Source organism: Gorilla gorilla, chromosome 9 (genome assembly GCF_029281585.2).
Source record: "Gorilla gorilla gorilla isolate KB3781 chromosome 9, NHGRI_mGorGor1-v2.1_pri, whole genome shotgun sequence".
Classification (NCBI taxonomy): domain Eukaryota; kingdom Metazoa; phylum Chordata; class Mammalia; order Primates; family Hominidae; genus Gorilla; species Gorilla gorilla.
The window spans coordinates 126,469,632-126,496,927 of record NC_073233.2 but is presented as its reverse complement, the minus strand read 5'-3'; the positions used below and the strand labels follow the sequence as shown (position 1 = coordinate 126,496,927).

The 27,296-nt window shown below is 49.0% G+C and overlaps 3 protein-coding genes across 17 annotated transcripts in view; 1 reads left to right on the top strand and 2 right to left on the bottom strand.

Annotated features, from left to right (window-relative positions):
• The window catches only part of IFT46 (intraflagellar transport 46), a 24,470-nt gene extending 11,756 nt beyond the window's left edge, over positions 1-12,714 (top strand). For 2 of the 4 annotated variants that reach the window (XM_055355039.2, XM_055355037.2), the window contains 6 exons: positions 1,921-2,042; positions 2,404-2,470; positions 7,895-7,978; positions 8,376-8,436; positions 8,736-8,821; positions 9,218-12,714. In XM_055355039.2, coding sequence (XP_055211014.1) covers positions 1,921-2,042; positions 2,404-2,470; positions 7,895-7,978; positions 8,376-8,436; positions 8,736-8,821; positions 9,218-9,313 — 516 coding nt within the window. In that variant the 3' untranslated portion in view covers positions 9,314-12,714. The remainder of the gene's footprint in view (positions 1-1,920; positions 2,043-2,403; positions 2,471-7,894; positions 7,979-8,375; positions 8,437-8,735; positions 8,822-9,217) is intronic. The other 2 variants (XM_004052227.4, XM_004052226.4) reach the window with 1 other exon arrangement.
• Positions 6,927-23,550, bottom strand: TMEM25 (transmembrane protein 25). 12 transcript variants are annotated; one of them, XM_004052228.5, is made up of 9 exons: positions 22,970-23,550; positions 22,348-22,444; positions 21,758-22,069; positions 21,012-21,302; positions 20,668-20,799; positions 20,332-20,362; positions 20,090-20,190; positions 19,864-19,953; positions 18,388-19,712 (listed from the first exon to the last, which is right to left on the bottom strand). In XM_004052228.5, the coding sequence occupies exons 2-9, from the start codon at positions 22,415-22,417 to the stop codon at positions 19,639-19,641; spliced, it is 1,101 nt and encodes a 366-aa protein (XP_004052276.1). In that variant the 5' UTR covers positions 22,418-22,444; positions 22,970-23,550; the 3' UTR covers positions 18,388-19,638. The 12 variants fall into 12 exon arrangements, with proteins under 12 accessions (XP_004052279.1, XP_055211008.1, XP_055211007.1 ...); XM_019036220.3 differs by having other exon boundaries at positions 22,348-22,441; positions 22,970-23,543; XM_055355032.2 differs by lacking the exons at positions 18,388-19,712; positions 22,970-23,550 and adding an exon at positions 7,746-8,110 and having other exon boundaries at positions 19,864-19,950; positions 22,348-22,871.
• Positions 23,288-27,296, bottom strand: TTC36 (tetratricopeptide repeat domain 36). The gene is made up of 3 exons (XM_019036226.3): positions 26,603-27,296; positions 25,425-25,613; positions 23,288-23,550 (listed from the first exon to the last, which is right to left on the bottom strand). Exons 1-3 carry the CDS (start codon positions 26,856-26,858, stop codon positions 23,288-23,290), a joined length of 708 nt encoding a protein of 235 aa, XP_018891771.2. The 5' UTR covers positions 26,859-27,296.

Below are 27,296 nucleotides of genomic sequence, written 5' to 3'. Positions count from 1 at the left end.
ACATGGTGAAACCCCGTCTCTACTAAAAATACAAAAAAAAAATTAGCAGGGCGTAGTGGCGGGCGCCTGTAGTCCCAGCTACTTGGGAGGCTGAGACAGGAGAATGGTGTGAACCTGGGAGGCGGAGCTTGCAGTGAGTCGAGAGCATGCCACTGCACTCCAGCCTGGGCAACAGAGCTAGACTCCATCTCAAAAAAAAAAAAAAAAGAGATGGTTATTGCTTTGGGCCAGCTCTATTTTTAAATGACAGCTTTATTTATATATAACTTAAATACCAGCAAGTTTAGCCTTTTAAATTGTACAACTTATTAGTTTTAATATAATCACAGTTTTGTAGCCATCACCACTACCTAATTTAGAATATTTCATCACCTCAAAAAGAAACTTCATACCCATTACTATTCACTCCTCATTCTCCCACTTCCTCCTATACCCTGGTAATTATTTCATTCCTTCGTTATGGCTGAATAATATCCACTGTATGGATTTACCATTTTCTTTATTCATTCTCTAGTTCTGTCCACTCTTATTAATAATGGTGCTTTGAATATTTGTATACAAGTTTTTGTGTAGGTATATATTGTTATTCTGTTGGGTATATACATAGGAGTAGAATTGCTGGGCCATATGGAAACTCTATGTTTAGCCATTTGAAGAAGTACCAAACTGTTTTCCAAAGTGGCTGTACCATTTTACATTCCCACCAGCAATGAATGAGAGTTCCAGTTTCTCTACATCATCAATACTTTTTGTTTGTATTTTTTATTCTAACCATCCTAGTAGGTGTGAAATGGTATTTCTTTTTTTTTTTTTTTTGAGACAGTTTCACTCTTGTTGCCCAGGCTGGAGTGCAATGGCGTGATCTTGGCTCACCACAACCTCCACCTCCCGGGTTCAAGCGATTTTCCTGCCTCAGCCTCCCGAGTAGCTGGGATTACAGGCATGCGCCACCATGCCCAGCTAATTTTGTATTTTTAGTAGAGTCAGGGTTTCTCCATGTTGGTCAGGCTGGTCTCGAACTCCTGACCTCAGGTGATCCACCCACCTCGGCCTCCCAAAGTGCTGGGATTATAGGTGTGAGCCACCAAGCCCAGCCTAAATGGTATTTCATTGTGGTCAGTCCTGCCATTTTGACCTGCTGCCTTTCCATGTCTTCAGCAAATTATTTTTTTTTGAGACAGGGTCTCGCTCTGTTACCCAGGCTGGAGTGCAGTGGTGTGATTGGGGCTCACTGTAGCCTCGATCTGCAAGCAATCCTGCTACCTCAGCCTCCCAAGTAGCTGGGACAGACCACAGGTGTGTGCCATCATGCCTGGCTAGGTTTTTTTTTTTTAAATTTTTATTTTACAGAGGTAGGGCCTCCCTATGTTGTCTAGGCTGACCTCAAGTGATCCTCCTGCCTCAGCCTCCCAAAGTGCTAGGACTGCAGGTGTGAGCCACTGCACTTGGCTTTTTTTTTTTTTTAAAGACAGGATCTCGCTCTTGCCTAGGCTGGAGTGCAGTGGCACAATCGTAGCTCACTGCAACCTCAAACACCTGGGCTCAAGTGATCCTCTTGCCTCAGCCTCTCAAGTAGCTGAGACCACAGGCACACACCACCATGCCTGGCTAATTTTTAAATTTTTAGTACAGACAAGGTCTCACTATGTTGCCCAGGCTGGTCTTGAACTCCTAGCCTCAACTGATCCTCCCACCTCAGACTACCAAAGTGCTAGGATTACAAGTGTGACCGCCATGCCTGGCCTGGCTGCAGCAGATTTTATCAGGGTTTCCTATCCCCTTCATTTGGCTGCTGTTTCATGTGGCAGCAGCTGTCATCAGCAAGCTCGAATATGAAACAGCAGCAGATATAATGAGACACTGTAAAAATAAGAGAGCTACTTCAGTGCCATCAGCTAGGCTTTCTCCTTACTTTCCTAGCAACATATGAAAGTAAAAAGCCTAGAAGATGCAGAAAAGAATCCCAAAGCCATTGACACGTGGATTGAGAGCATCTCTGAATTACACCGTTCTAAGCCCCCTGCGACTGTGCACTACACCAGGTAAGAAATACCACATTCTTTGCAACAGTAACACATAGTAACCTTCACTACCTGTGAACTATTGCTCCTGAGAAGAGGCCCAGAGGCTGGGAACATATTTGATCAACCTGAGGTCCTGTGGATCCTGGCAACTACTGGCTGAGATTGTAGACATAAAGATTGTAATTGCTCTAGTATTACTTAGCTACCTCCTCCAAACCCCAGGCCCTGGGTAACTTTGGTATGCCCAGTCTAGGTTCTCCTGAAGCCTTCCTGATGTGCCAGATTGAAGACCTCTCCTTCACCCTAGAATATGCTGATCCAGAGGTTGCTGATGTTATCAGTTCATGTTTCTTGTTCATATTTACCTTTATACTTTTAGGCCCATGCCCGACATTGACACGCTGATGCAGGAATGGTCCCCGGAGTTTGAAGAGCTTTTGGGCAAGGTGAGTGGAAGGTAGCAGGAGGTAGGGTAAGAAAGTACAGTATTTGCTCTAGGGCCCAGTGTTTTTTCTCTTCCTCCATCATTATTATTGGTAACTTTTTTTTTTTTTTTTTTTGAGACAGGGTCTTGCTCTTCCCAGGCTGCAGTGCAGTGGCATGATCATGGCTCACTGCAGCCTCTACCTCCCGGGCTCAAGTGACCCTCCCACCTCAGCCTTACCAGTAGCTGGGACCACAGGCATGCGCCACCACACTCAGCCAGTTTTTTAATTTTTGGTAGAGACGAGGTCTTGCTTTGTTGCCCAGGCTGTTCTCAAACTCCTGGGCTCAAGCAGTCCTCCTTCCTCAGCCTCCCAAAGTGCTGGGATTACAGGCATGAGCCACTCCACCCAGCGATCATTAATTTTTTTTGTTGAGATGGAGTCTCTCTCTGTCGCCTAGGCTGGAGTGCAGTGGCATGATCTCAGCTCATGGCAATCTCCACCTCCCAATTCAAGTGATTCTCCTGCCTCAGGCTCTCGAGTAGCTGGGATTACAGGTGCCTGCCACCATGCCACCATGCTAATTTTTGTATTTTAGTAGAGAAAGGGTTTCACCATGTTGGCCAGGCTGGTCTCAAATTCCTGACCTCAAGTGATCCGTCTGCCTTGGCCTTCCAAAGTGCTAGGATTTCATTAACTTTTTAATGGTAACACAGGAAACCCATGTATATGTGGTAATTTGATATATAAGAAAGATAGTTTTTGTTTTTTTTTTTGAGGCAGTCTCACTCTGTTGCCCAAGCTGGAGTGCAGTGGCGTGATCTTGGCTCACTGCAACCTCCGCACCCCCTGCAGGTTCAAGCAATTCTCCTGCCTCAGCCTCCCAAGTAGCTGGGATTACAGGCATCTGCCACTGTGCCTGGCTAATTTTTGTAGTTTTAGTAGAGACGGGGTTTCACCATCTTGGCCAGGCTGGTCTTGAACTCCTGACCTCGTGATCCACCCGCCTCTGCCTCCCAAAGTGCTGGGATTATAGGCGTGAGCCACCACGCCTGGCCAAGAAAGATAGTTTTTTAAATGATTGGTGATAGAATTAGGGTATAATGAGACAATTATTTGAAAAAAATTAAAGTAGGTTTCTGCCTCAACCATATACATATGTGAATTTCAGATGAATTAAAGAGTTAATGTGGGCCGGGCACAGTGGCTCATGCCTGTAGTCCTATAATTTTGGGAGGCTGAGGCGTGAAGATTGCTTGAGCTCAGGACCAGCGTGGGCAACATAAGGAAACTCTGTTTCCAAAAATAAACAAATAAATAAAAGAAGGGAAAAAAAGAGTTATTGTAAAAATAAAGCCATGTAAGTAATATAATAAAATATAGGAGATACAGAAGGAGCATGACTGAAAAAATAAATGAAATAAAATATAGGAGAAATTTAATTCTCTCTTTTTAAAAAATTCAAGTGTCTTATAACTTAGGGAAATTTAATTCTGTTAGGATAGTTAGGTGTTTCTCAGTGTAATAAGAAACTTAAAAGTCATATTGAGGCCGGGTGCAGTGGCTTAGGCCAGGTGCGGTGGCTCACACCTGTAATCCCAGCACTTTGGGAGGCTGAGGCAGGTAGATCACCTGAGGTCAAGAGTTTGAGACCAGCCTGGCCAACATGGCGAAACCCCATCTCTACTAAAAAAATACAAAAATTAGCTGGGTGTGGTGGTGGGTGCCTGTAATCCCAGCTACTTGGGAGGCTGAGGCAGGAGAATCACTTGAACCCAGGGGCGGAGGAGGGCGCGGAGGTTGCAGTGAGCAAAGATTGAGCAACTACACTCCAGCCTGGGTAATAGAGCGAGACTCCATCTCCTCCTCAGTGGGAGGCTGAGATGGGAGGATTGCTTGAGCCCAGGAGTTTGAGACCAGCCTGGGCAACATAGACCCATCTCTGTTAAAACCAAAAGAAAAGGCCAGCCACAGTGGCTCATGCCTGTAATCCCAGCACTTTGGGAGGCCGAGGCGGGCTGATCATGAGGTCAAGAGATCGAGACCATCCTAGCCAACATGGTGAAACCCCATCTCTACTAAAAATACAATAATTAGCCAGGCGTGGTGGTGCACACCTGTAGTCTCAGCTACTCGGGAGGCTGAGCCAGGAGAATCGCTTGAACCTGGGAGGCAGAGATTGCAGTGAGCCGAGATCATGCCACTGCACTCCAGCCTGGTGACAGAGCGAGACTCTGTCTCAAAAAAAAAAAAAAAAAAGTCATAATGGAGAAAATGTGACAGTTTAAACTCATAGAAATGAAAGGTTCTACATACCAATAGATACCATAAACAAAGTTAAAAGACAGTAGCAGTCTGAGAAAAAATATTTTATATATGTATGTAATAGAAAAAATCACTGTCCAAGCAAAGAGCTCTTATATATCAATAAGAAAAGGAAACTGGGCCAGGCACGGTAGCTCATACCTGTAAATCCCAGCACTTTGGGAGGCTGAGGTGGGACGATCACTTGAGGCCAGGGGTTCAGGACCAGTCTGGGCAACAATAGGAGACTCTTCTCTACAAAAAAAAAAAGAAAAGAAAAAAGGAGCTGGACATGGTGGCTCATGCCTATAATCCCAGCACTTTGGGAGGCTGAGGTGGGCGGGTCACCTGAGGCCAGGAGTTCAAGACCAGCCTGGCCAACATGGCGAAACCCCGTTTCTACTAAAAAAATTAAAAAAATAGCTGGGTGTGGTGGCAGGCACCTGTAATCCCAGCTACTCAGGAGGCTGAGGCAGGAGAATCTCTTGAACCCGGGAGGGGTGCAGATGTTCCAGTGAGCCAAGATTGCACCACTGCACTCCAGCCTGGGTAATAGAGCAAGACTCCATCTCCAAAAAAAAAAAAAGTCATAATGGAGTGGGAGGCTGAGATGGGAGGATTGCTTGAGCCCAGGAGTTTGAGACCAGTCTGGGCAACATAGACCCATCTCTATTAAAAGAAAAAAAAAAGGCCAGGTGCAGTGGCTCACGCCTGTAATCCCAGCACTTTGGGAGGGCGAGGCGAGAGGTCAAGAGATCAAGACCATCCAGCCAACATGGTGAAACCCCATCTCTACTAAAAATAGAAAAATTAGCTGGGCATGGTGGCGCACACCTGTAACGTAATCCCAGCACTTTGGGATGCCGAGGCGGGCGGATTGTGAGGTCAAGAGATCAAGACCATCCTGGCCAACGTGGTGAAACCCCATCTCTACTAAAAATACAAAAATTAGCCAGGCATGGTGATGCACGCCTGTAGTCCCAGCTACTCGGGAGACTGAGCCAGGAGAATCGCTTGAACCTGGGAGGCGGAGGTTGCAGTGAGCCAAGATCGCGCCACTGTATTCCAGCCTCATGACAGAGTGAGACTGTCCAAAAAAAAAATCGTAATGGAGAAAATGTGACAGTTTAAACTCAAAGAAATGAAAGGTTCTCCATACCAACAGACACCATAAACAAAAGACAGTGGCAGTCTGAGAAAAATATTTTATATATGTATGTAATAGAAAAAATTACCGTCCAAGCAAAGAGCTCTTATATATTAATAAGAAAAGGAAACTGGGCCAGGCACGGTAGCTCACACCTGTAATCCCAGCACTTTGGGAGGCTGAGGTGGGATGATCATTTGAGGCCAGGAGTTCAGGATCAGCCTGGGCAACAATAAGAGACTCTTCTCTATTAAAAAAAAAAAAAAAAAAAAAGGCTGGGCGTGGTGGCTCACGCCTGTAATCCCAGCACTTTGGGAGGCCAAGGCGGGCGGATCACGAAGTCAGGAGATTGAGACCATCCTGGCTAACATGGTGAAACCCTGTCTCTACTAAAAATACTAGCCAGGCGCTGTGGCGGGCGCCTATAGTCCCAGCTACTTGGGAGGCTGAGGCAGGAGAATGGCGTGAACCCGGGAGACAGAGATTGCAGTGAGCCAAGATAGCGCCACTGCACTCCAGCCTGGGCGGAAGAGCGAGACTCTGTCTCAAAAAAAAAAAAAAGAAAGAAAAGAAAAGAAAAGAAAAGTAAAAGGAGCTGGACACGGTGGCTCACGCCTGTAATCCCAGCACTTTGGGAGGCTGAGGCGGGTGGATCACCTGAGGTCTGGAGTTTGAGACCAGCCTAGCCAACATGGTGAGACCCTGTCTCTATTGAAAACACAAAAAAATTAGCCGGGCCTGATGGCGCACATCTGTAATCCCAGCTACTCAGGAGGCTGAGACAGGAGAATTGCTTGAATCCAGGAAGTGGAGGTTGCAGAGAGCCAAGATCATGCCACTGCACTCCAGTCTGGGCAACAGAGCAAGACTCCGTCTCAAAAAAGAATTTTTTTAAAGTATCAAAACAGAAAAGGAAACTGAACAAAGATGACCAACAGGTCCTTCCTAGCCATCATGTTTAAACTGCTGCACCAGCTCCCCAGCATTCCCCGCCCTCTGTCCCTGCTTTTTCTTGATAACACTTATCTTCTAACATACCATAGACTTTATTTACTTATTTTGTTCTTCCCTACTAAAATGTAAGCTCTACAAAGACAGATTTTTTTTGTATATGAAGAATTGATTGTAAACACACAATTTGGAAACAGTCTTTTTCCTCAGAGCATTTTGAAGCTGTAGTTGAGGGGAAGGTGTCTGATTAGGGGATTGAATAGCTAGGTTGCAGTACATCCATTCAGTGAAATACTATGCAATGGAATATTATTTGGCCTTATTTTGCTCTAATATGAAGAAATATCAGTGATATGTTGTTAAATGAAAAAAGGAAATTGCAGCAAGTTGCAGAACTATATGTACTCTGTTTTTTGTAAAAAGAGAAAAGAAGTTTTAAGAAACCAGTAGTTTAAAAACTTCACACTGTGACTTGTTTAGATCCAGAGCCTGTTACCTGAGTTAGATGTCATGCCCATTTTCTCTGTTCATATGGTGTCCTGGAATCATTAGACATTATAACACCAAGTAATGCATATATAACTGTTAATACTTGCCCATAACTTGGTATCAGTTTCTTTTTCACAGATTCCCACAGGAAAAGAGTATGGCAGTGTATTTTACCTATAAAACGTATGACCAATTCCATACTGATCGGGGGAAAAAATAGCATGTTGTATTATTTTGCTAGGCTGCCATAACAAAGTACCACAGACTGAGTGGCTTAGACATCAGAAATGTATTATTTCATAGTTCTGGAGGCTAGTAGTCCAGTAGTAGTCCAAGATCAATTTGTTGGCATGGTTGATTCCCTCCCTCCCTCCCTCCCTTCCTTCCTTTTTTTTTTTACAGGGTATTACTCTATGCCCAGGCTGGAGTGCAGTAGCTCAATCTCAGCTCACTGCAGCCTCAACCTGCTGGACTCAAGCAGTCCTCCCACCCCAGCCTCCCAAGTAGCTGGGACTACAGATACTCAACTCCACACCCGGCTAATTTTTTTGTAGAGATGGAATTTCACCATGTTGCCCAGGCTGGTCTCGAACTCCCAGGCTCAGACGATCTGCCCACCTCAACGTCCCGCAGTGCTGGTATTACAGGCGTGAAGCCACCGTGCCCCACCAAGACTGATTTCTTCTGAGGGGTCTCTTCTTGGCCATCTTCTGCCTGTGTCTTCCCATGGTCTTCCCTCTGTTATGTGTCTTTGTCCTGATTTCCTCTTCCTATAAGGACACCAGTCATACTGGATTAAGGCCCACCCTAATGACCTTGTTTTAATTTAATTATCTCTTTAAAGATGTTATCTCCAAATATAGTCACATTCTGAAGTACAGGGAGTTAGGAACTCAATATCTGAATTTTAGGGGAACACATTTCAGCCCATAACCTGTGTCTTATGCTAGAAGCTCTTTTGCTTCAGAGAGAGAGAGTGGTTCTGGGACCACTGACACCATCCTTTTGACTTTGGTCCTTCCATGCCCCTTCCAGGTAAGCCTGCCCACGGCAGAGATTGATTGCAGCCTGGCAGAGTACATTGACATGATCTGTGGTGAGTTCCTCCTTCCTTTCCTCGTCCCCATCTCTGGATAGAGACACTCTAGGCTTTTGGACAGGCTTGTTTACTCTGGGAAGATAGTATCTTGAGTTTTAGCCTTCACTTTAAGCCCGTTGTGCTCTTTGGCAGCACTCAAAGGTGGTGTTTGGGCTTATGTGACTACCTGCTGGGTATTTAACCCCCAAAGTCATAGCGACACCCCATCTGCCAGGGCTTTGCCTATGCTAAACAGAAGTGCCTCTAATTCCCAGAGTTTGTTTGGTTCTGTTCCTGGAAGTTCTTCTTTGTTTCAGCCATTCTAGACATCCCTGTCTACAAGAGTCGGATCCAGTCCCTCCATCTGCTCTTTTCCCTCTACTCAGAATTCAAGAACTCACAGGTGAGCCAAGCATCAGGGGTTGACTTAAGCTGTAGAGAGGATCACTACAGTTTCTACTGTTCTGAGCCTGCTGTGATTGCATCCTATAGCGATGTAGGATGTCTCTGCCCAGTTACCTTCGCCCTTTCCCATAATTAGGAGAACAAAGGAGGCAGGGATGGAGTTTTCAAGGGGAAAGTGGAGGAAAAAAAGGGTGGGTGGAAGTAGGAGTTGTGGGCCTTAGATGAAATCAGGTGAGGATCTACAGAGGACACTCGTTCTTTCAGAACCAAGTGGCCTCATGAATGGAAGCAGGAAGGAAATAAAGGGGGTTCATTTTAAAGAAATTAATTCTTGCTAAAATATAGCAATTAGCATATCCCTAATACTCAATATTCCCTCTCCTCTTCCTTGCAGCATTTTAAAGCTCTCGCCGAAGGCAAGAAAGCATTCACTCCTTCATCCAATTCCACCTCCCAAGCTGGAGACATGGAGACATTAACCTTCAGCTGAGACACCTCCCAAGCTGCTGTTTCAAGGCTGAGCTGGCCCCTCTGCCCCAGCTGAGATGGACAGATCGTTGTCAGCTACTTGATGTCCTTGCCCATGCCACAGCTTGGCTCAGGGGCAGTGCATGTCCTGCTGCCCTCTCTGCCAGAGGGCACAGAACATGTTTGTTTAATGAACCTGCCTGCCTCAGATTGCTGTCCCCGGGGAGTTAATGCATCTACACCACTGTGGGGATTTGAGTTATAAGAATTGGAATTTCTGAGATCCCATGGAGGTTGGATTGGGAGGAAAGCTTAAAAGATGTCCTTTTTGTGAGAGGGATGGAATTGTTTTCTTTCATTCGTAAAGTTAGTGGGTAAAGATTTTATAAATCAAATGCTCTATTATATTGTCAGATTATTCTGCTATTTAATATGAAAGAGAAAAGGCTGACTGAGCATAACGCAGAGACACAGGAACTTTGCTTAGTAATGGGCATTAAATGAAGAGTAGTTAAAGCAAACAAATTTTGTGAAATAAAATGAAGCCCCAATCCTCCAAGATTGGCAGTCAAGGGGAATCATTTTTCCTCTGGAATTTAATTTTTCTAAGGGTCTCTCTTCAGTTAATGCCGCCTTCCTGAGGCTGTCTGGCTCCAGACCTGTCTGGTTGTGGTCTCAGGGAGCGTAGCTATTGCGGTAATCCAGGTGAGAGGTGATTGGGGTGGCAGTAGTAGAGATGGACAGATTCAGTAAATATTTTGGAGTTATGTCAGCCAAGCTCCAGTCAGGAAGTCTGAAACCATGCTAGTTATTTCTAACAAAGGGTGTTTAGCCAGGCACAGTGGCTCACGCCTGTAATCCCAGAACTTTGGGAGGCCCAGGCAGGCAGATCATGTGGTCAGGAGTTCGAGACCAGCCTGGCCAATAATATGGTGAAACCCCACCTCTACTAATAATACAAAAATTAGCCGGGCGTGGTGGTGCATGCCTGTAGTCCCAGCTACTCAGGAGACTGAGGCAGAAGAATCACTTGAATCCGTGAGGTGGAGGTTACAATGAGCTAAGATCGTGGCACTGCACTCCAGCTTGGGCAACAAAGCAAAACTGCATCTCAAAAAAAAAAAAAAAAAAAAGGGGGTGTTTAATATGGGGAATTGGCCAGGCGCAGTGGCTCATGCCTGTAATCCCAGCACTTTGGGAGGCTGAGGCGGGTGGATCACTTGAGGTCAGCAGTTCAAGACTGGCCTGGCCAACATGGTGAAACCCTGTCTCTACTAAAAATACAAAGAATTAGCTGGGTGTGGTGGTGGGCACCTGTAATCTCAGCTACTCGGGAGGCTGAGACAGGAGAATCACTTGAACCCAGGAGGTGGCAGTTGCAGTGAGCCAAGATCGCGCCACTGCACTCCAGCCTGGGCAACAGAGCAAAACTCTTTCTCAAAAAAATATATAATAATATGATAAATTGGTTACAAAAGTGTTGTAGAGGCTGAAGGAGCAAAAGGGAGAACGGAGGGTACTGAGGAACATAAAAGTTAAAGGGGTGGTAGTCACTGCCGGCGCTGATAGCAGAGGTGCTGTCTAAAAAAACAAAACAAAACAAAATTGATACCATCAGCCTAATAGATACACAATAAACACATGGGTAGGAGAGGAACTGTTTCTTACAAACCCTTTAACTATGATCATCATGCTTGAGTTTAAGGAGCAGGCACGTTTGAGCTGATGACAAACTTTGAGCTGACAAAACTGAGGCTTACAGCAACCTCCACCTCCCGGGTTCAAGCGATTCTCCTGCCTACGCCTACCGAGTAGCTGGGATTACAGGCATGCACCACTACACCCGGCTAATTTGTTCTGTATTTTCAGTAGAGATGGGGTTTCACCGTGTTAGCCAGGGTGGTCTCAATGTGCTGACCTCATGATCCAACTGCCTCAGCCTCCCAAAGTGCTGGGATTACAGGCATGAGCCACTGCGCCCAGCCTCACCCAGCTAATTTTTGGTTTTTTGTTTTGTTTTGTTTGTTTGAGACAGAGTCTCACTCTGTCACCGAGGCTGGAGTGCAGTGGTGGTGCGATCTTGGCATACCGCAGCCTCTGCCTTCTGGGTTCAAGCAATTCTCCTGCCTCAGCCTCCCCAGTAGCTGGGATTACAGGCATGCGCCACCACGGCTGGCTAATTTTTGTATTTTTAGTAGAGACGGGGTTTCACCATGTTGCCCAGGCTGGTCTTGAATTCCTGCCTTTAGGTGATCTGCCTGCCTTGGCCTCCCAAAGTGCTGGGATTATAGGAGTAAGCCACTCTGCCCAGGCTTAATTTTTATATATATATTTTTTTGTAGAGACAAGTTCTTGTTATGTTGCCCGGGCTGGTCTGCAACTCCTGGCCTCAACTCATCCTCTGGTCTTGGCCTCCCAAAGTGCTGGGATTATAGGCATGAGCCACTGCGCCTGGCCCTCAATATTTATTTATGATTTGCTATTGTTTGCCTATTTGTCCCCTCCAAAACTCATGTTGAAATTTAATCCTCAATGCGGCCGTATCAAGAAGTGGGGCCTTTAAGAGGTGTTTGGGTCACGAGGGCTCTGCCCTGATGAGTGGATTAATCCACTTATAGATTAATGGGTATTAAATGCATTGGCGGCTTATCATGGGAGTGGGACTGGTGGCTTTATAAGAAGAGAGACCTGACTTAGCATGTCCAGCCCCCTTGCCATGTGATGCTCTGCATTGCCTCAGAATTCTGCAGAGTCCCCACAAGCAAAAAGACCCTCACCAGATGTACCCCTCAACCGTGTACGTCCCGGCCTCCAGAATTCTAAGCAAATTAACGCAGGAACAGAAAACCAAACAGGGCATGTTCTTACTTGTAAGTGGGAGCTAAAAAGGCCGGGCACAGTGAGTCACACCTGTAATCCCAGCACTTTGGGAGGCTGAAGCCGGAGGACTGCTTGAGCCCAAACGTTTGAGACCAGCCAGGGAACGAAGTGAAACCACGTCTCTACAAAAAATACAGTATTAGCCAGGCATGATGGTATGCGCCTGTGGTCCCAGCTACTCGAGAGGCTGAGGTAGGAGGATCGATTAAGCCCGGGAGGTCGAGGCTGCAGTGAGCCGTGATTGTGCCACTGCACTCCAGCCTGGGTGACAGAATGAGACCCTGTCTTAAAACAGATATAAAAATAAGTGAGAGCTAAACATGGAGCACACATGGACATAAACATGGGAAGAACAGACACTGTGGACCACTAGAGTGGTTGAAAAACTACCTATTGGATACTATGCTCACTACCTGGTGTAATACCAGGTAACAATCCTGCACATGTACCCTGTGTATCTAAAATAAAAGCTGAATTTAAAAAAAAAATTGTTTTTAATAAATGACCCAGTTTTAGGTATTGTTATAAGTAACAAAAAATGGACTAAGACATTGTTTTTTTGTTAGGTGAAGTTTCCTTTTTTTTTTTTTTTTTTTTTTTTTTGAGACAGGGTCTCGCTCTGTCACCCAGGCTGGAGTGCAGTGGCGCAATCTTGGCTCACTGCAAGCTCCGCCTCCCAGGTTCAAGCCATTCTCCTGCCTCAGCCTCCCGAGTAGCTAGGACTACAAGTGCCCACCACCACGCCTGGCTAATTTTTTGTATTTTTAGTAGAGACGGGGTTTCACTGTGTTGGCCAGAATGGTCTCGATCTCCTGACCTCATGATCCGCCCGCCTCGGCCTCCCAAAATGCTGGGATTACAGGCGTGAGCCACTGCGCCTGGCTTGTTAGGTGAAATTTCTAAACAGTGAAAAGTACAAATCAAATTAACATTTGATCACTTTTTAAACAACAGCTTTATTGAGATCTAACTCACATACCATAAAGTTCATCCTCGTGTGTTTTTTAGTATGTTCACAAAGTTGTGCATCTATCACTACGAATTCCAGAACATTTTCATCACCCAAAAAAAGAACCCCATATTCACCAGTAGTCACTCCCCATTCTGCCCTCCCCGCAGACCCTGGCAACCACTAACTTGCTCTCTGACTGCAGATTTGCCTACTCTGGACATTTCATATAAATGGAGTCAAACAACATGTGATCTTTTGGGTTTGGCCTTTCACTTAGCATAATGTCATCAAGGTTCTTTCATGTTGTAATCTGCTAGGTTTTGATCTGTGTAACAAGCAGGGGTCTCTTATCTGCGTCTTCTGAAAAAAAGAGTGTTTGGCTTTCATCAACTTCTCCAAGGGGTCTGTCACCCGACAAAGGAACAAGGAATCCCTGATCTAAGGGATGTGTATCGAGAATTGGGACAGTAGTTTGCCAGTCCACCCCCTACTGAATATTTGGCAAGATGGAAGCCTTGTCAGGAAGAGTAAACTTTCTGATAATTAAGACCTTGGGTGCAGCTGAGAGGAGCTCAGAGCTTGCAGTCTTGCCAAGGGGCTATCAAAGGAAGAGCCCCAGGACCTTCTGAGGGAGCATGGATGAGCAAGTCAAAAGAAGTGACAGCAAGGCCCTCTGGCTAAGAAAAATTTTGGAGTGGCAAGGAGCTCACACGCAAAATCAGTAGAGGCTAGAACTCAGCTCCTTTCAGGTGGCTGGCACGGCCTTAGCCATTCTATGGAGGAAAACACTGAACAAGAGAGAAAGCAGGAAAGGGCATGAACCAGAAGCCCCCACAGCCATGGAAGCCAAGCCAACCCGTAGTCCCAGCTAGTGGGGAGGCTGAGGCAGGAGAATGGCAAGAACCCGGGAGGCGGAGCTTGCAGTGAGCCGAGATTGTGCCACTGCACTCCAGCCTGGGCAACAGAGCGAGACTCTGTCTCAAACAAAAACAAAAACCAGAAGATAAATCTGCGCTCAAAACGTCATCCCATTTCTAGGCTTTTCCTGCCTCATGATTCTCCAATGTAATTTTTTTTTTTTTTTTTTTTTTGAGACGGAGTCTTGCTCTGTCGCCCAGGCCGGAGTGCGGTGGCATGATATCGGCTCACTGCAACCTCCGCCTCCTGGGTTCAAGCAATTCTCATGCCTCAGCCTCCTGAGTAGCTGGGACTACAGGTGCACACCACCATGCCTGGCTAATTTTTGTATTTTTAGTAAAGATGGAGTTTCGCCATGTTGGCCAGGCTGGTCTCAAACTCCTGGCCTCAAGTGATCTGCCCACCTCTGCCTCCCAAAGTGCTGGTATTACAGGTGTGAACGACTGTGCCTGACCAAAAATTAAAATAAAGAAAAAATCACAGCCCATCGACAGAGCCGATGAACACTTACACTTGGGAAAGTACACCCTCCACAATACATGGTGCTGGGAAAATTGGATAGCCACCTGCAGAAGAACGAAACTGGACCCCCTATCTCTCATGGTATATAAAAATCAACTCAAAATAGATTAAAGACTTAAACATAAGACCTGAAACTATAAAAATACTAGAAAAAAACCTAGAGAAAACTCTGTCTAGGCAAAAAATTTATGACCTGGCCGGGCGCGGTGGCTCACGCCTGTAATCCCAGCACTTTGGGAGGCCAAGGCAGGTGGATCACGAGGTCAAGAGATCGAGACCATCCTGGCCAACATGGTGAAACCCTGTCTCTACTAAAAATACAAAAATTAGCTGGATGTGGTGGCACGCACCTGTAGCCCCAGCTACTTGGGAGGTTGAGGCAGGAGAATCGCTTGAACCCAGGAAGTGGAGGTTGCAGTGAGCCGAGATCACACCACTGCATTCCAGCCTGGCAACAGAGCGAGACTCCGTCTCAAAAAAAAAAAATTTATGACCAAGACCTCAAACGCACAGCAACAAAAACAAAAATAGACAAATGGGTCTTAAACTAAAAAGCTTCCACACAGCAAAATAAATAATGAACAGAGTGAAGAGACAATCTGTTGAATGGGAGAAAATATTCACAAACTAGTCATCCAACAGGGGATTAATATCCAGAATATGCAAGGAATTCAAATAACTCAACAGGAAAAGAAACCAAATAATTCCATTAAAAAGTTGGCAAAGGACAAGAATAGACATTTCCTTTTTTTTTTTTTTTTTGAGACGGCCTTACTCTGTTGCCCAGGCTGGAGTGTAGTGGCATGATCTCAGCTCACTGCAACCTCCGCCTCCTGGTACAAGTGATTCTCCTGCCTCAGCCTCCCAAGTAGCTGGGATTGCAGCTACGTGCCACCATGCCCAGCTATTTTTTGTATTTTTAGTAGAGATGGGGTTTTGCCATGTTGGCCAGGCTGGTGTCAAACTCCTGAGTGCAAGTGATCCGCCTGCCTCGGCCTCCCAAAGTGCTGGGATTACAGGTGTGAACCACCATGCCTGGCCGACATTTCTCAAAAGAAGACATACAAACGGCTAACAGGTATATGAGAAAATGCTCAGCATCACTAATCATCAGAGAAATGCAAATCAAAACCACAATGAGATACAAGCTTACCTCAATCAGAATGGCTATTATTAAAAAGACAAAGCCTGGCCCAGTGGCTCACGCCTGTAATCCCAGCACTTTGGGAGGCAGAGTTGGGCAGATCACGAGGTCAGGAGTTCAAGACCAGCCTGGCCAATATGGTGAAATCTCATCTCTACTAAAAATACAAAAATTAGCCAGGCATGGTGGTGCACGCCTGTAGTGCCAGCTACTGGGGAGGCTGAGGCAGAAGAATTGCTTGAACCTGGGAGGTAGAGGTTGCAGTGAGCTGAGATCGTACCCCTGCACTCCAGCCTGGGTGACAGAGCAAGACTCTGTCTCAAAAAAAAAAAATAATAATTACAGATATTGATGAGGATGAGGAGAAAAGGGAACTATTACACTCTTACACTCTTATATTGGTGGGAATGTAAACTAGTACAACCACTATGGAAAACTGTATGGGGATTCTCTCTTTTCTTTGGAGACAGGGTCTCACTCTGTGGCCCAGGCTGGAGTGCAGTGGAGTGATCTCAGTCACTGCAGCCTCCGCCTCCTGGGCTGAAGTGATCCTCTTGCCTCAGCCTCCCAAGTAGCTGGCACTACAGGTACACACCACCACGCCCAGCTAATTTTTGTGTTTTTGTAGAGATGGGACTCTCACCATGTTGCCCAGGCTGGTCTTGAACTCCTGGGTTCAAGCGATCCACCCGCCTCGGCCTCCCAAAGTGCTAGGGTTACAGGTATGAGTCACCACACCTGGCCTGTAATTTCTCAAAAACTAAAAATAGGATTACTATTCAATCCAGCAATCCTACTTCCGGGTATCTCCAAAACAGAAAAGAAATCAAAATATCAAAGAGATGCCTGCACTTGCATGTTTATTGCTGCACTATTCACAATAGCAAATATCCAGAATCAACCTAAGTGTCCATCAATTGATGAATGGGTGAAGAAAATGTGGGTGAAAGAAAATGTGGGATAAACAAAAGAAGTGAGTTACAGGGTACAAACATATAGTTGGAATAAATTCAATGCTTGATAGCAGAGTGGGGTGAGTATAGTTAACAAAAATGTATTGTACTTGGGTAATGGACACCTTGAATATCCTAACCTGATTACTACACATTATACACATGTCACACCAGCCTGGGCAATAGAGTGAGACCCTGTCTCTACAAATTTTTTTTTTTTGGACGGAGTCTTGCTCTGTCACCCAGGCTGGAGTGCATTGGCGCGATCTCGGCTCACTGCAATCTCTGCCTTCTGGGTTCCAGCATTTCTCCTGCCTCAGCCTCCCGAGTAGCTGGGACCACAGGCACATGCTACCATGCCAGGCTAATTTTTTGTGTTTTAGTACAGATGGGGTTTCACCATGTTGCCCAGGGTGGTCTCGAACTTCTGAGCTCAGGCAATCCACCCGCCTCAGCCTCCCAAAGTGCTAGGATTACAGGCGTGAGCCACCATGCCTGCCCCCTCCAAATTTTTTTAATTAGCTGAGCACAATGGCACACACCTGCAGTTCCAACTAGTCATGAGGCTGAGATGGGAGGATCCCTTGAACACAGGAGTTCAAGGCTGTAGTGAGCTATGATTGCACTACTGCACTCCAGCCTGAGTCATAGAGCAAGACACACATACACGTGCTCTCTCGCGCTCTCTCTGCATATACACATACATACATAGATATGTTACAAAATTTCAATGAACCTCATAACTTTGTACTAAAAAAAATCACATCCCAGTCTGAGCCTTCTGTTCCCAAGGGCAGGACAAAGGGGCTCAGCATACTTTAGCCCAGTCCTGAGGTGGGAAGAAGCAGCTGAGTGAGGACCAAGTGAGAATCAGATGCTAGTTATAGCCAAGAGCCCCTGAAATAGAAAATGCCAATCCGGCCACTGGGAACAGTATAATTAAAGAAATATTATGTATTTTTCTGAAGCACATTTGGTAATGTCAGAGTTGAGTGGTGGGTATACAGGTGCTTGCTATATTTTTTCCACTGTGAGACTGGAAAACTTCATTTAAAAAACATATTAGGCCGGGCGCAGCGTGGCTCATGCCTGTAATCCCAGCACTTTGGGAGGCTGAGGCGGGTGGATCACCTGAGGTTGGGAGTTCAAGACCAGCCTGACCAACATGGAGAAACCCCATCTCTACTAAAAATACAAAATTAGCCGGGCATGGTGGTGCATGCCTGTAATCCCAGCTACTTGGAAGGCTGAGGCAGGAGAATCACTTGAACCCAGGAGGCAGAGGTTGCGGTGAGCCGAGATCACACCATTGCACTCTAGCCTGGGCAACATGAGCAAAACTCTGTCTCAAAAAAAAAAAAAAAAAAAGCATATTAGAAGGCTGGGTGTGGTGGCTCACACCTGTACTCCCAGCACTTTGGGAGGCCGAGGTGGGCAGATCACTTGAGGTCAGGAGTTCGAGACCAGTCTGGCCAACATGGTAAAACCCCATCTCTACTAAAAATATAAAAATTAGATGGGCGTGGTGGTAGGCGTCTATAGTCCCAGCTACTTGGGAGGCTGAGGCAGGAGAATTGTTTGAATCTGGGAGGCGGAGGTTGCAGTGAGCCAAGATCGCGCCACTGCGCTCCAGCCTGGGCGACAGAGTGAGACTCCATCTCAAACGAAACAAAATAAAACAAAAACAAAAACATATTAATAGAAGAAATGAAGCAGAGATATGTAAATGAATTCAGTCAAGTTTATTAAACTTGCTGTGTGCTCAGCACTGCCCTAGGCAGTAACATGAAAAACATTACAAAAGAAGATCTCAACAAGGGAAAAATATATTCTGTACTATATTAATTTCCAATCATTTACATGTTGCTTTTTAAAGCGTTCTTAGGTCATTTTGGGGTATGTGGTCTCCTTCTTTCTCCATGTTCCCCTAAAGCTTCCACACTGTTGAATTATGTGCCTGTGGCGACCATCCTCCAGGAAGGGCACCTTCCTGCTGATGAGGCAACCATGGGTTGGTCAGGGCTGGGGTCCCGTGGTGGAGGAGACATGCTGAGAGAAAAACCATCAACCCCGAGAGCTCGGGACACTCACAGTGAATCACAGAAGGCCAAACGTGGGGAAGCCACAAAGAGGGCTCTGGGCCCCTCACTCACCCCCTCCCCTAGGGGATGTGCTTAAAGTGCTAACACCGTAGGAAAATGATGCATAGCTACAAGCCGTCCTGGGTGCTACTAGACTCATCGCCTGCCTCTTCCTCCCTAACTTGTGCTAATACTGGGCGATGGCACAGGCCAATAGAAAAGTCTAGTGCCCAGTGAAATAGTAGAGAAGGTCCAACGTGTAAGCTAGAATTCCCAAGAGGAGGTGGGGACAGAAGAGAAGAAGTGAAGGGCAGAGACGTGTGCAGCGAAAAGGACTAGTTTGTGCTTGGCCGGTACCCCTGGGTCAGGGGTTGGTTTCTGTGCAAAGGGCAATTGGGTTCTGCACAGCTAGCAGGGTCCTAAATTTTACCCCTGAGGGAACAAGGCTACATAGCATAGGAAGGAGGAAAATCCATGCAGGGCCCTCCCTGTCCCCCACACAGGCACGCCCCCATGCCTACTACAAGGTGCTGTGGAGTACTGGGGTGGGGCATACAGCAGGCCATGCCACACTTGGATGCTGGATGACATCTGAACACCCCTGGCCAAAGAGCTCCCTCTGGAAGGGCCCAGTCATCACATGCAGGGCCCACCCTGAGTCAGCATGAGGGGCTTACGTCCAACTGGTAGCCTTGCCAAAGACACCTGTGCCCCTGCGGGTTATAGCCCAGTGAAATGCATCACGTGCATGACATAGAGGGCACCCCAGCCAGGAGGGCAAGCAAAAGTGGCAGTGGCATAACTTCTTCACGTTGGTGACGTAGCTAGGCAGAGGATGCCTTGGAGGAATGGGAGGGTGTCCAGAGGCCAAGAGAATACTCCTGTCTCGCCCTCGGCTCAGAGCCAGATCTCATCACTGCTCACGCTGGACACTCGATAGATATAGCCCAGCATTGGGAGGCGGATGAAACCTGCAGGATCAAAGAAGCCCGCGGGGACTCAGTAACGCTTGTTCCTTGGAATTTGGAGAGCTCTCTCTGCCTCCTGGGCACTTGGAGGCCTCTGGCATAAGCACAGGGCTGGGGGGCAGAGGAGGAGGGTGGCAGGCCCCTTCCCCAGTACCTCGGCTGGTGAGGAGGCCGCCGGGCTCCGGGTCCAGAAGCTCTGGCCGGCTGTTGTTCTGAGCCATCTGCCGGTCTGCTGGTTTCACTGCTGGTTGACAAAGAGGGCAGTGTTCAGGACGAGGAGTGTGCCTGATGGGGCCTCGCCCCTCCCAAGCACCAAGTTCTTTTTCTCAGAAGCACTTCTGGAGATTAAGCAGGGGCAAAGAGCAGGGCCCTAGATATACCTCTGGAATCTGGAGTGAGGTCATTGAGCTGAAGGTTGGACGGGAGGGACATGTTCTCCCGTGGCAGGCGCACGTTGTTGAGTTTTAGGTTGTTGGAGTCACTACAGGGAGGACAAAGTTCGGGATGGATATGAGTCCCGGCACAGGCACTCATGGCTGCCTCTACCAGAAACCCCAGGCTCCCTCCTGTCCCCATCCTGCATTTCGGTTAGGCTTGTCCACCCAGCCCAAGGAAGAGTTACCTTGATATCAGAGATGGGCGCCGGGAGGGGCCTGTGGAGAAAGAAACCATGTCCCTAATTCTCAGTGTGCTCTCCCACGCTGGGCTGTCCTACCCTTTCAGACCCAGGACCCTCAGGCAAGGGGTCTCTCAAATGCCCAGGCCTGGTCCTGGGGCCAGAGACTGGGTTCCCAGTGCTTGACCCTGCTACCTGGGATGCATGTCACCGTACCCATGGCCACCCCCTGGAAGTGCTCTGCCACCGTCAGAGATGACTGGTTCTGCCCAGCTGCACTTGCTGTCTTGGCTGCTGCTCAGCCTGACCTCGTCCACACTGCCCCCAGTGTCCCTGGCCTACCTTTGGTTTTCTTCTCTTTTCTGCAGACCAGGCAGGCCACCAAGGTGCTGAACCCCACGAGGGTGCCCAGGGCAAGCCCAGCAGCCACAATAATGCCCAGCAGTGGCACTTCCACCCGGGTAGCCAGAAGCCCTGGAGGATGTCCTCTGTGTCAGGTCCCAAGTGGGTAGTGCCCCAGCCCCAACATGCCATAGGTACTACTCTGCCCTCCTTGCCCAGGGTGGCTGGGGACAGTTCAACCACAAGACCCAACCACAGGGCAACAAGTATTCCCATTTCTGTATGGGGGCGGGACCCCTGAGCCCACCTGAGGCTTTGCAGGGCTGCTTGCTGGCCATGCTCACCTGGGGCTGGAAGCGACGCACTGGTGACACCCACGTCATTGGTGGCCACCACCGAGAGGTTGTGTGCCAGGCTGCGGAGCTGCAGCTGCACCGTGTGGTTGGTGAGCCAGGGGTAGTTCTGCGCATCCAGCACCAGGAAGTCAGAGGTGTTGACAGTCACTGGCCCATCCTGGTCGATCCAGGTGACATTGGCAGGCGGGTTGGCACGCACCAGGGCAAACAGGACAACCAGGAGGCCTGGGCCCTGAGCTTCCTGGTACTTGGCGCCGACTTGGGCAATCTCTGGCTTGACTGGTACAAAGCAGAGGCCAATATGCTCTCACCACAGCCCCTCATACTTCTAGCCCTTTCTTCCCAAACCCAGATGGGAGCCAGGGGCCTGGGCCTCTCCTCAGAGGGGATGTTGAGGAACAGGATGGCTGGGTCTGCCAGACAGGCAGCATTTCGTAGTGATTATGAGTGTAAATACTAGAGCCAAATGCCCAGATGTGAATCCTGGCTCTGCTTCTTACCAGCGGGATCATCACCCTGGGCAGACTGCTTACCTCTTTCTGCCTCAGTTTTCTTATTTGTAAAATGGTGACGACAATAGTAATGACCTCATGGGATTACTCAGAGGATAAAATGAGTTCATATTTGCAAAGTGCTTAAGCGTCTGCTAAATGTCCTGCGGACCACCTGCCTGGTGGGTGCTGGGGGTCCCTGGGCAAAGAACCTCTCTCCCTGCCTACCTCAGGGCCACTCACATTGCACATTAAGGATGACAGAGGCGTTGGCTGATCGGCCACTGCTGGGGTCCTGCAGGGAGCAGTTGAGCTCATGCTGGGCCCGATGGGCAGTGACAGTGAAGGTGCTGGTGCCTCCAGAGAAGGCCTCCCCTCCCACGCTCAGCAGTCTTGAGGTGCTGGCCTCCTGCAGCTGTCCATCCAGATACCAGGCCAATCTGGGGGTGCCAGGTCCCCCTGCCACCCGGCAGGTGAAGGCGTGGCGTTCATTCTCCCGAAGTGCCCGCTCAGCCCAGGTCTGACCATCTATTTGTGGCTCCAACTCCCCCCAACCTGGAACACAGCAGGGGGCCTCTGGGAAGGGCTCAGGCAGGGTTGGTACTGTGCTGTGACCAGGAATTGGCCCAGTGAGAGGAGCAGCAGGCCAAAGGAAAGGGCACCTGAGTCCTCTCACCAGGGACTGGCTGGTTGGACCTAGGGTAGGTGGGTGAAGGGGACAGGGACTCCAGGGCTTGGGGCCTGGAGTGGGTACCCAAACAGAAGTGCAGACAGGGGAGAGACGGGGCTTTGGAACCCAGAAGGACTTGGTCAACGACTGAACAGGGGTGTACCTGAGCTCAGAAGGGCTGGCAGGAGCAGCAGTGTGTGCCGGAGGGCGGCTGGGCCCGGAGGCAGCGCCATGGTGGCCCGGGCCTGGGCCCTAGGCTGCTGAGAGAAGGGGGCGGGCCTCCCTGTCAGCCAGATGACAGCAGGCAGGCCTAGCAATTGCTCCAGGAATTTACTCTCCAGAAACAAAAAGAACCATGTACGGAAACGCAAATGTAGACCAGCCCCCAGTGGCGAAGGCACGGACACGAACGGCAAAGCCCAAACGCACAGACCCACCCAGCAGACACATGGACATCCTGCAGGCGCAGAAGCGAGCACTGACTCCAGGCTACAATACAAAGAGGCACACACCCGCAGATACGCAGAAGCAACGAGCATCCGTGCAACCACACCTTGCACACACGCACACTCACACACACTCATACTCCACGCGCCCCTCCCCCAAAGGGATCGCCTTTCTCCTAATCCTATCCTCTCTCCTGCCCTGTTCTCTCTCCCATCCCTCGCCCTACGCCCCCTTTCCTGATGTTGGTGGCTCCGGTGGATGTCGGCGGAAGAGGAGAGGGTCGGAGGGTGGGGTCGCCGAGCTTCCCGCCCCCGCCCCCCGCCACCGGGGCGGCTCACCTGGCTCCCTCCCCGAGCGCCGCCGGAGCAACTGCTCAGGTCTGATGAGCACCGCAGTCCGCTGCAGGGGCGGGGGCTGCGCCAGGCGGGGCCAATCGATGCCGGACCACGGGCCCGAGGGGCCCTTACCCGGCAGGTGGGCGGCCGCGGCTCACCACCCCCTGGCTGGTCTCCAGCCCGCGCCGAGTACCCCCGAGTGCCTTTCTCTCCGGGCGCGGGCAGGACGCAGGAGCAGGCGGAGTCGGTGAGGCCCGACGGCTTTATTGGTTCAGGGCCCAGTCCCGTCCCCTCGCCCGCGGACGCCCGGGTCCGCGGCGCTCAGCGGCTGTCGCGGGGGCGGCGCAGCTGCCCCATCATGTCGGCCAGCATGCGGTTGCACAGCGCGGCGTAGGGGTTGAGCAGCACCAGCTGGCGCCGCGCGAAGGGGCTGCCCAGCCGTGCCGCCCTCTCGAAGTCCCTGCGGGCGTCGTCGTCTCGGCCCTGCAGCCGCGCCAGGAGTCCGCGCTGCACAAAGCTCTGGCGGGCGGCGCGGCCCCGGCCGCCGCTCAGCTGCACCGCGCGTTCCAGATCCTCCAGGGCGCCTGCGGGACCGACGAGACGGGCGGGGCGGGGGTCAGCGGAGGCCAGGGCGGCCTTGCCCGAGCCCCAGCCCACCTGCGGCCGCGCGGATCACCGTGGTCCTTGCGGCTCCCGGGCGTGGCCATTTACAACCCGCCTCGCACCTGCTAGAGGTACGGATCGTTATTCCCATTACACAGGTGAAGACTGTGGAAGAGTTAAGAGGATTTGCCGAGGGCTCTACAGCCAAGCCACTTAGTGGCAGAGCCGGGACTGAAGTCCAGGTCTCGCCTTGTTCCTATTATTTTCCACCGCTAATACACGAAAACATGAACGTTGCAGGATTCTGAATGGCCACTATGTTTATGAGTCTGGCCCACTGCCCGGGCAAGTAGCAGCCAATTTATTCCACACCTGTTATTAAGCATCCACTATGTGCCAGGTGACTGACTCTGAATGTCAGGGTTCAAAAAAATAATATTAACCGCACAATCATTTCTTACAATTACAGTCAAGACAGTTTCTCATTGTTTTCCTTTTGAGGGCCCTTTTCTCTTTTCCATTGCTTTCTTTAGAACACCTACTCTCTCCCCTGTATCCTGGACTGATTGCCTTTCATCATTCTTTGGTTATCTCCATGTGTCTAATTTCCTTGGTCCTGGAGCCAGAGCTGGCCTGCACCGTTTTTATTTTTATCATTCTCATAAAATACTTGGGTTGGGCCTCAGAACTCTGAACTCAGAACTTCAGGCAGCCAGCCACCTTCTTAAAGTCCACCAGGCTGGCTTCTTTCGGGCTCTGCTTCAATTCACTCATGTTCTCTAGTCTCCCAAAGAGCCTGAGCCTCCGGAGAAGGGCTCAGAATGCAGTACTCCTTGGTTTCCCTCAGAGGAGCTGGTCTGGAGGAATCTCCAGTTGGAATCACCACTGCATCTCTCTGGGGTTTTGGTCTGCAGGCTGTCTCCAGTGATCTGGGGCAGATAAGCCTGGATAAGGGGCTCCTGGGAGGTTCCCATTGTTCCTGGAGTGGACTCAAAACTCCCTAGCCTGGCATTGCTGGTTCTGGGAGCACCTGTGTCACCGCTGCTCCTAACAGTCAAGTAGTACTAGGTTTCCGTGGTTTATACCTTCACATTAGCCTCATCTTTGGTCCCCAGCATGGTCCCATTGTCTTCACTTAATTAGAATAACCTGAATGCAGCAGGAGTTTTGGACCTCTACAGACTACCTTCTCCACCCACCAACTAACTCCCACTCATCCTTCAAAACTCGCCCTTCAGGAACAGGTCCCACGCTGACCCCTCTCAAACTTGTTTTGCTGGTCTCAGAATTATGTGTCTGCTCTGCCTCCTGGACTGGGAGCTTTTCGAGGAGCAGTGTCATGTGGGGATTAAGAGCACACACTCGAGCCCTACCACCTGGTTGACATCCCAGCTGTGCTGCTGCCTGACTGTATGATAGTGGGCAAGTTACTTAGCCTCTCCATGCTTCAGTTTCTTCATCTATAAACTGGGGATAACAATAGTACATACTTTTTAGGGTTGTTGTGAGGATTGATTTACTAGTTTGTATGTAAAGTGATTAATGCCTGGTACATAGTGACTGCTATATAAATGTTGATGATCCATATACCTTTTATCTGTGTCCTCAGCACCAGCCTACTGCCACATAGTAGGCTCTCATTAACTGTTCCTTAATCAATGGAATGCAGTCTCTTCTGAATTTCACATTAGCCCCATGATATTAGCAGGTCCCCTGATACTACTCCTACCTTATAGGTAAGAAGACAGGCTCCACAGGGGTTTAGCAAGGCCACCCCAGCCGCACAGCCACTTCAGTTCTGGTCTGTGCCCTCCCGTGGGCCCTTTTGCAGAGGATACAGGGCATCTCCCCTTACCTGCCACGTCTCCCTGGAGTCGCCGGGCCTGGGCACGGTTGTTGTAGGCTGAAGCCCTCTCAGGCAGCAGGCAGATGGCTTGGCCAAACCTCTCCAGGGCTGTGCTGAGGTCCCCAGCCTCTGCTGCCATCACCCCCTGCAGCTCCAGGGCCTTGGACTGTTCCAGCTGTGCTTGAGGGAAAACTTCATCTGGGCCAGGGAAGGAGCCAGGAGAAGCCAGGTGTGCAGTTGGTAGCAAGAAGAAAAAGCCACCTCAGGCTTTGGAATTCTGAGATCTGAGCCAGAGCTGACTGGGTATGGGTCACAGCAGGGGTCAGTTGCAGTGTTTGGGGTAGGGGGAGCTGAGGTCACTAAGGCTGGGAGCTAGCATTGCCTGAGTTCCAAGAGACCTGGGAAGGGGCCTTGGTTGGTTCCCCATTGCCAAGAGAATGAAGCCCAACTCCTCAATCTGTTAAAGAAGTTGCTCAAGTTCTTTGTGTATGGCCTCAACAGGCCATACGTTGCAGAGCTTGGATTTGAACCCAGGTCATTCTGGCTCCTGTCTGCATTTTACTCTACTACACCGCCTCTTATGCAAAGGCCACCATGACATTCCCAGATCATGAACATCACTTCTGACGTGTCTCTCTGCGTTTCGGCCTGAGTTAGTAAGGTGTAGGCTTTACTCCTCTAGAAACAAAGGATCAAAAACTCCTTCATTAGGGACTAATGGAAAAGCCAGTGAACGCACTCACTGTGGAAGAGTTAGTTTGGAGCTTGGCTTGTGACAGTGTTTAATGGGTACTGGTTGTGCTTGCTATATTGGAACCACTCAACTGAGCAACCATGCCCTGCCTTATTTCAGTCTTCTGTTCTGGTGGTGGTATTCTCTGTTATGACAAAAATGTGAGAGTTTAACATCACCTGGCAGTTAAGCTTGGATCATACAGTCAATTAAGTGGTAAGTTCAGAGGCATGAGAGCTGATGGATTGAGAGACAAACCCCAGCTTACTCCTCTTGGCAGGACATCTCCTACCAAACCCCCATCAGTGCGCTAAGGAGCAGCCAACCTCTCTGATTCCAATCTCAATCATAATCATGGAACAAGGGGCCTTATAAAACCACCTCCCTCTCTGCTACCTCGGGAGGCCAGCAGGCCAGCCTATGTGCAGAGCTACACTCCAGATCAAATGCCTACCTTCTTCTTGTTCTTCCTTTTCTGCTTCCTCTCCGAGGTCCAATCCAACAATGTCTCCAAATGGGGTGTCAGGGTTGAAGATGGCCTGCAGCACTGCCTGATCATTTGGAGTCCCCATGGTGCTCAACTCCAAAATCCCAAAAGGTGACTCCAGATGACAGAAGAGGGAGGGACGTTGTGAGGGTGGAGCCTCCAGCAGGAAGTTGATCTGAAAGGATGAGGACCACCCCTTCATGAGGAGTGTCTCCCTGTCCATGGCTGTAGCATTTGCTCAACCTGTGGCCTGGAGGGTTGACCCTGGCTTGGCAGACTATTTGGTTATTTCTCAACTGCCCCTGCCCCCAGGAGAAACAGTAAACAAATCCAGCTTCAGCCTTAAGGTGGAGTGCAGCTAAGAGAAGGTGCTCTCCAGCTTCTCCCTGAAATGCTTTCAGTTTATTATATTCACAGTTGAGAAAACCGATAAAAATCAATACTTAACCTCCTTGGATAAAACAGGGGAGCTACGTAGAAGGTAAAGGCCCTGTTCCTTTGTCCTCTTGACCCTGCCTCATATCCACAATTAATTAGGTCCTGAACATACATCACTGATGAATAAAGGAAGAAAATAGTCAAGAGAGCCAGTGTGGAGTGGACTACAGGGAATAATTTAGTGATGCCACCTTAAAGTAAAGGACTGTGGAAGGTACTTTGT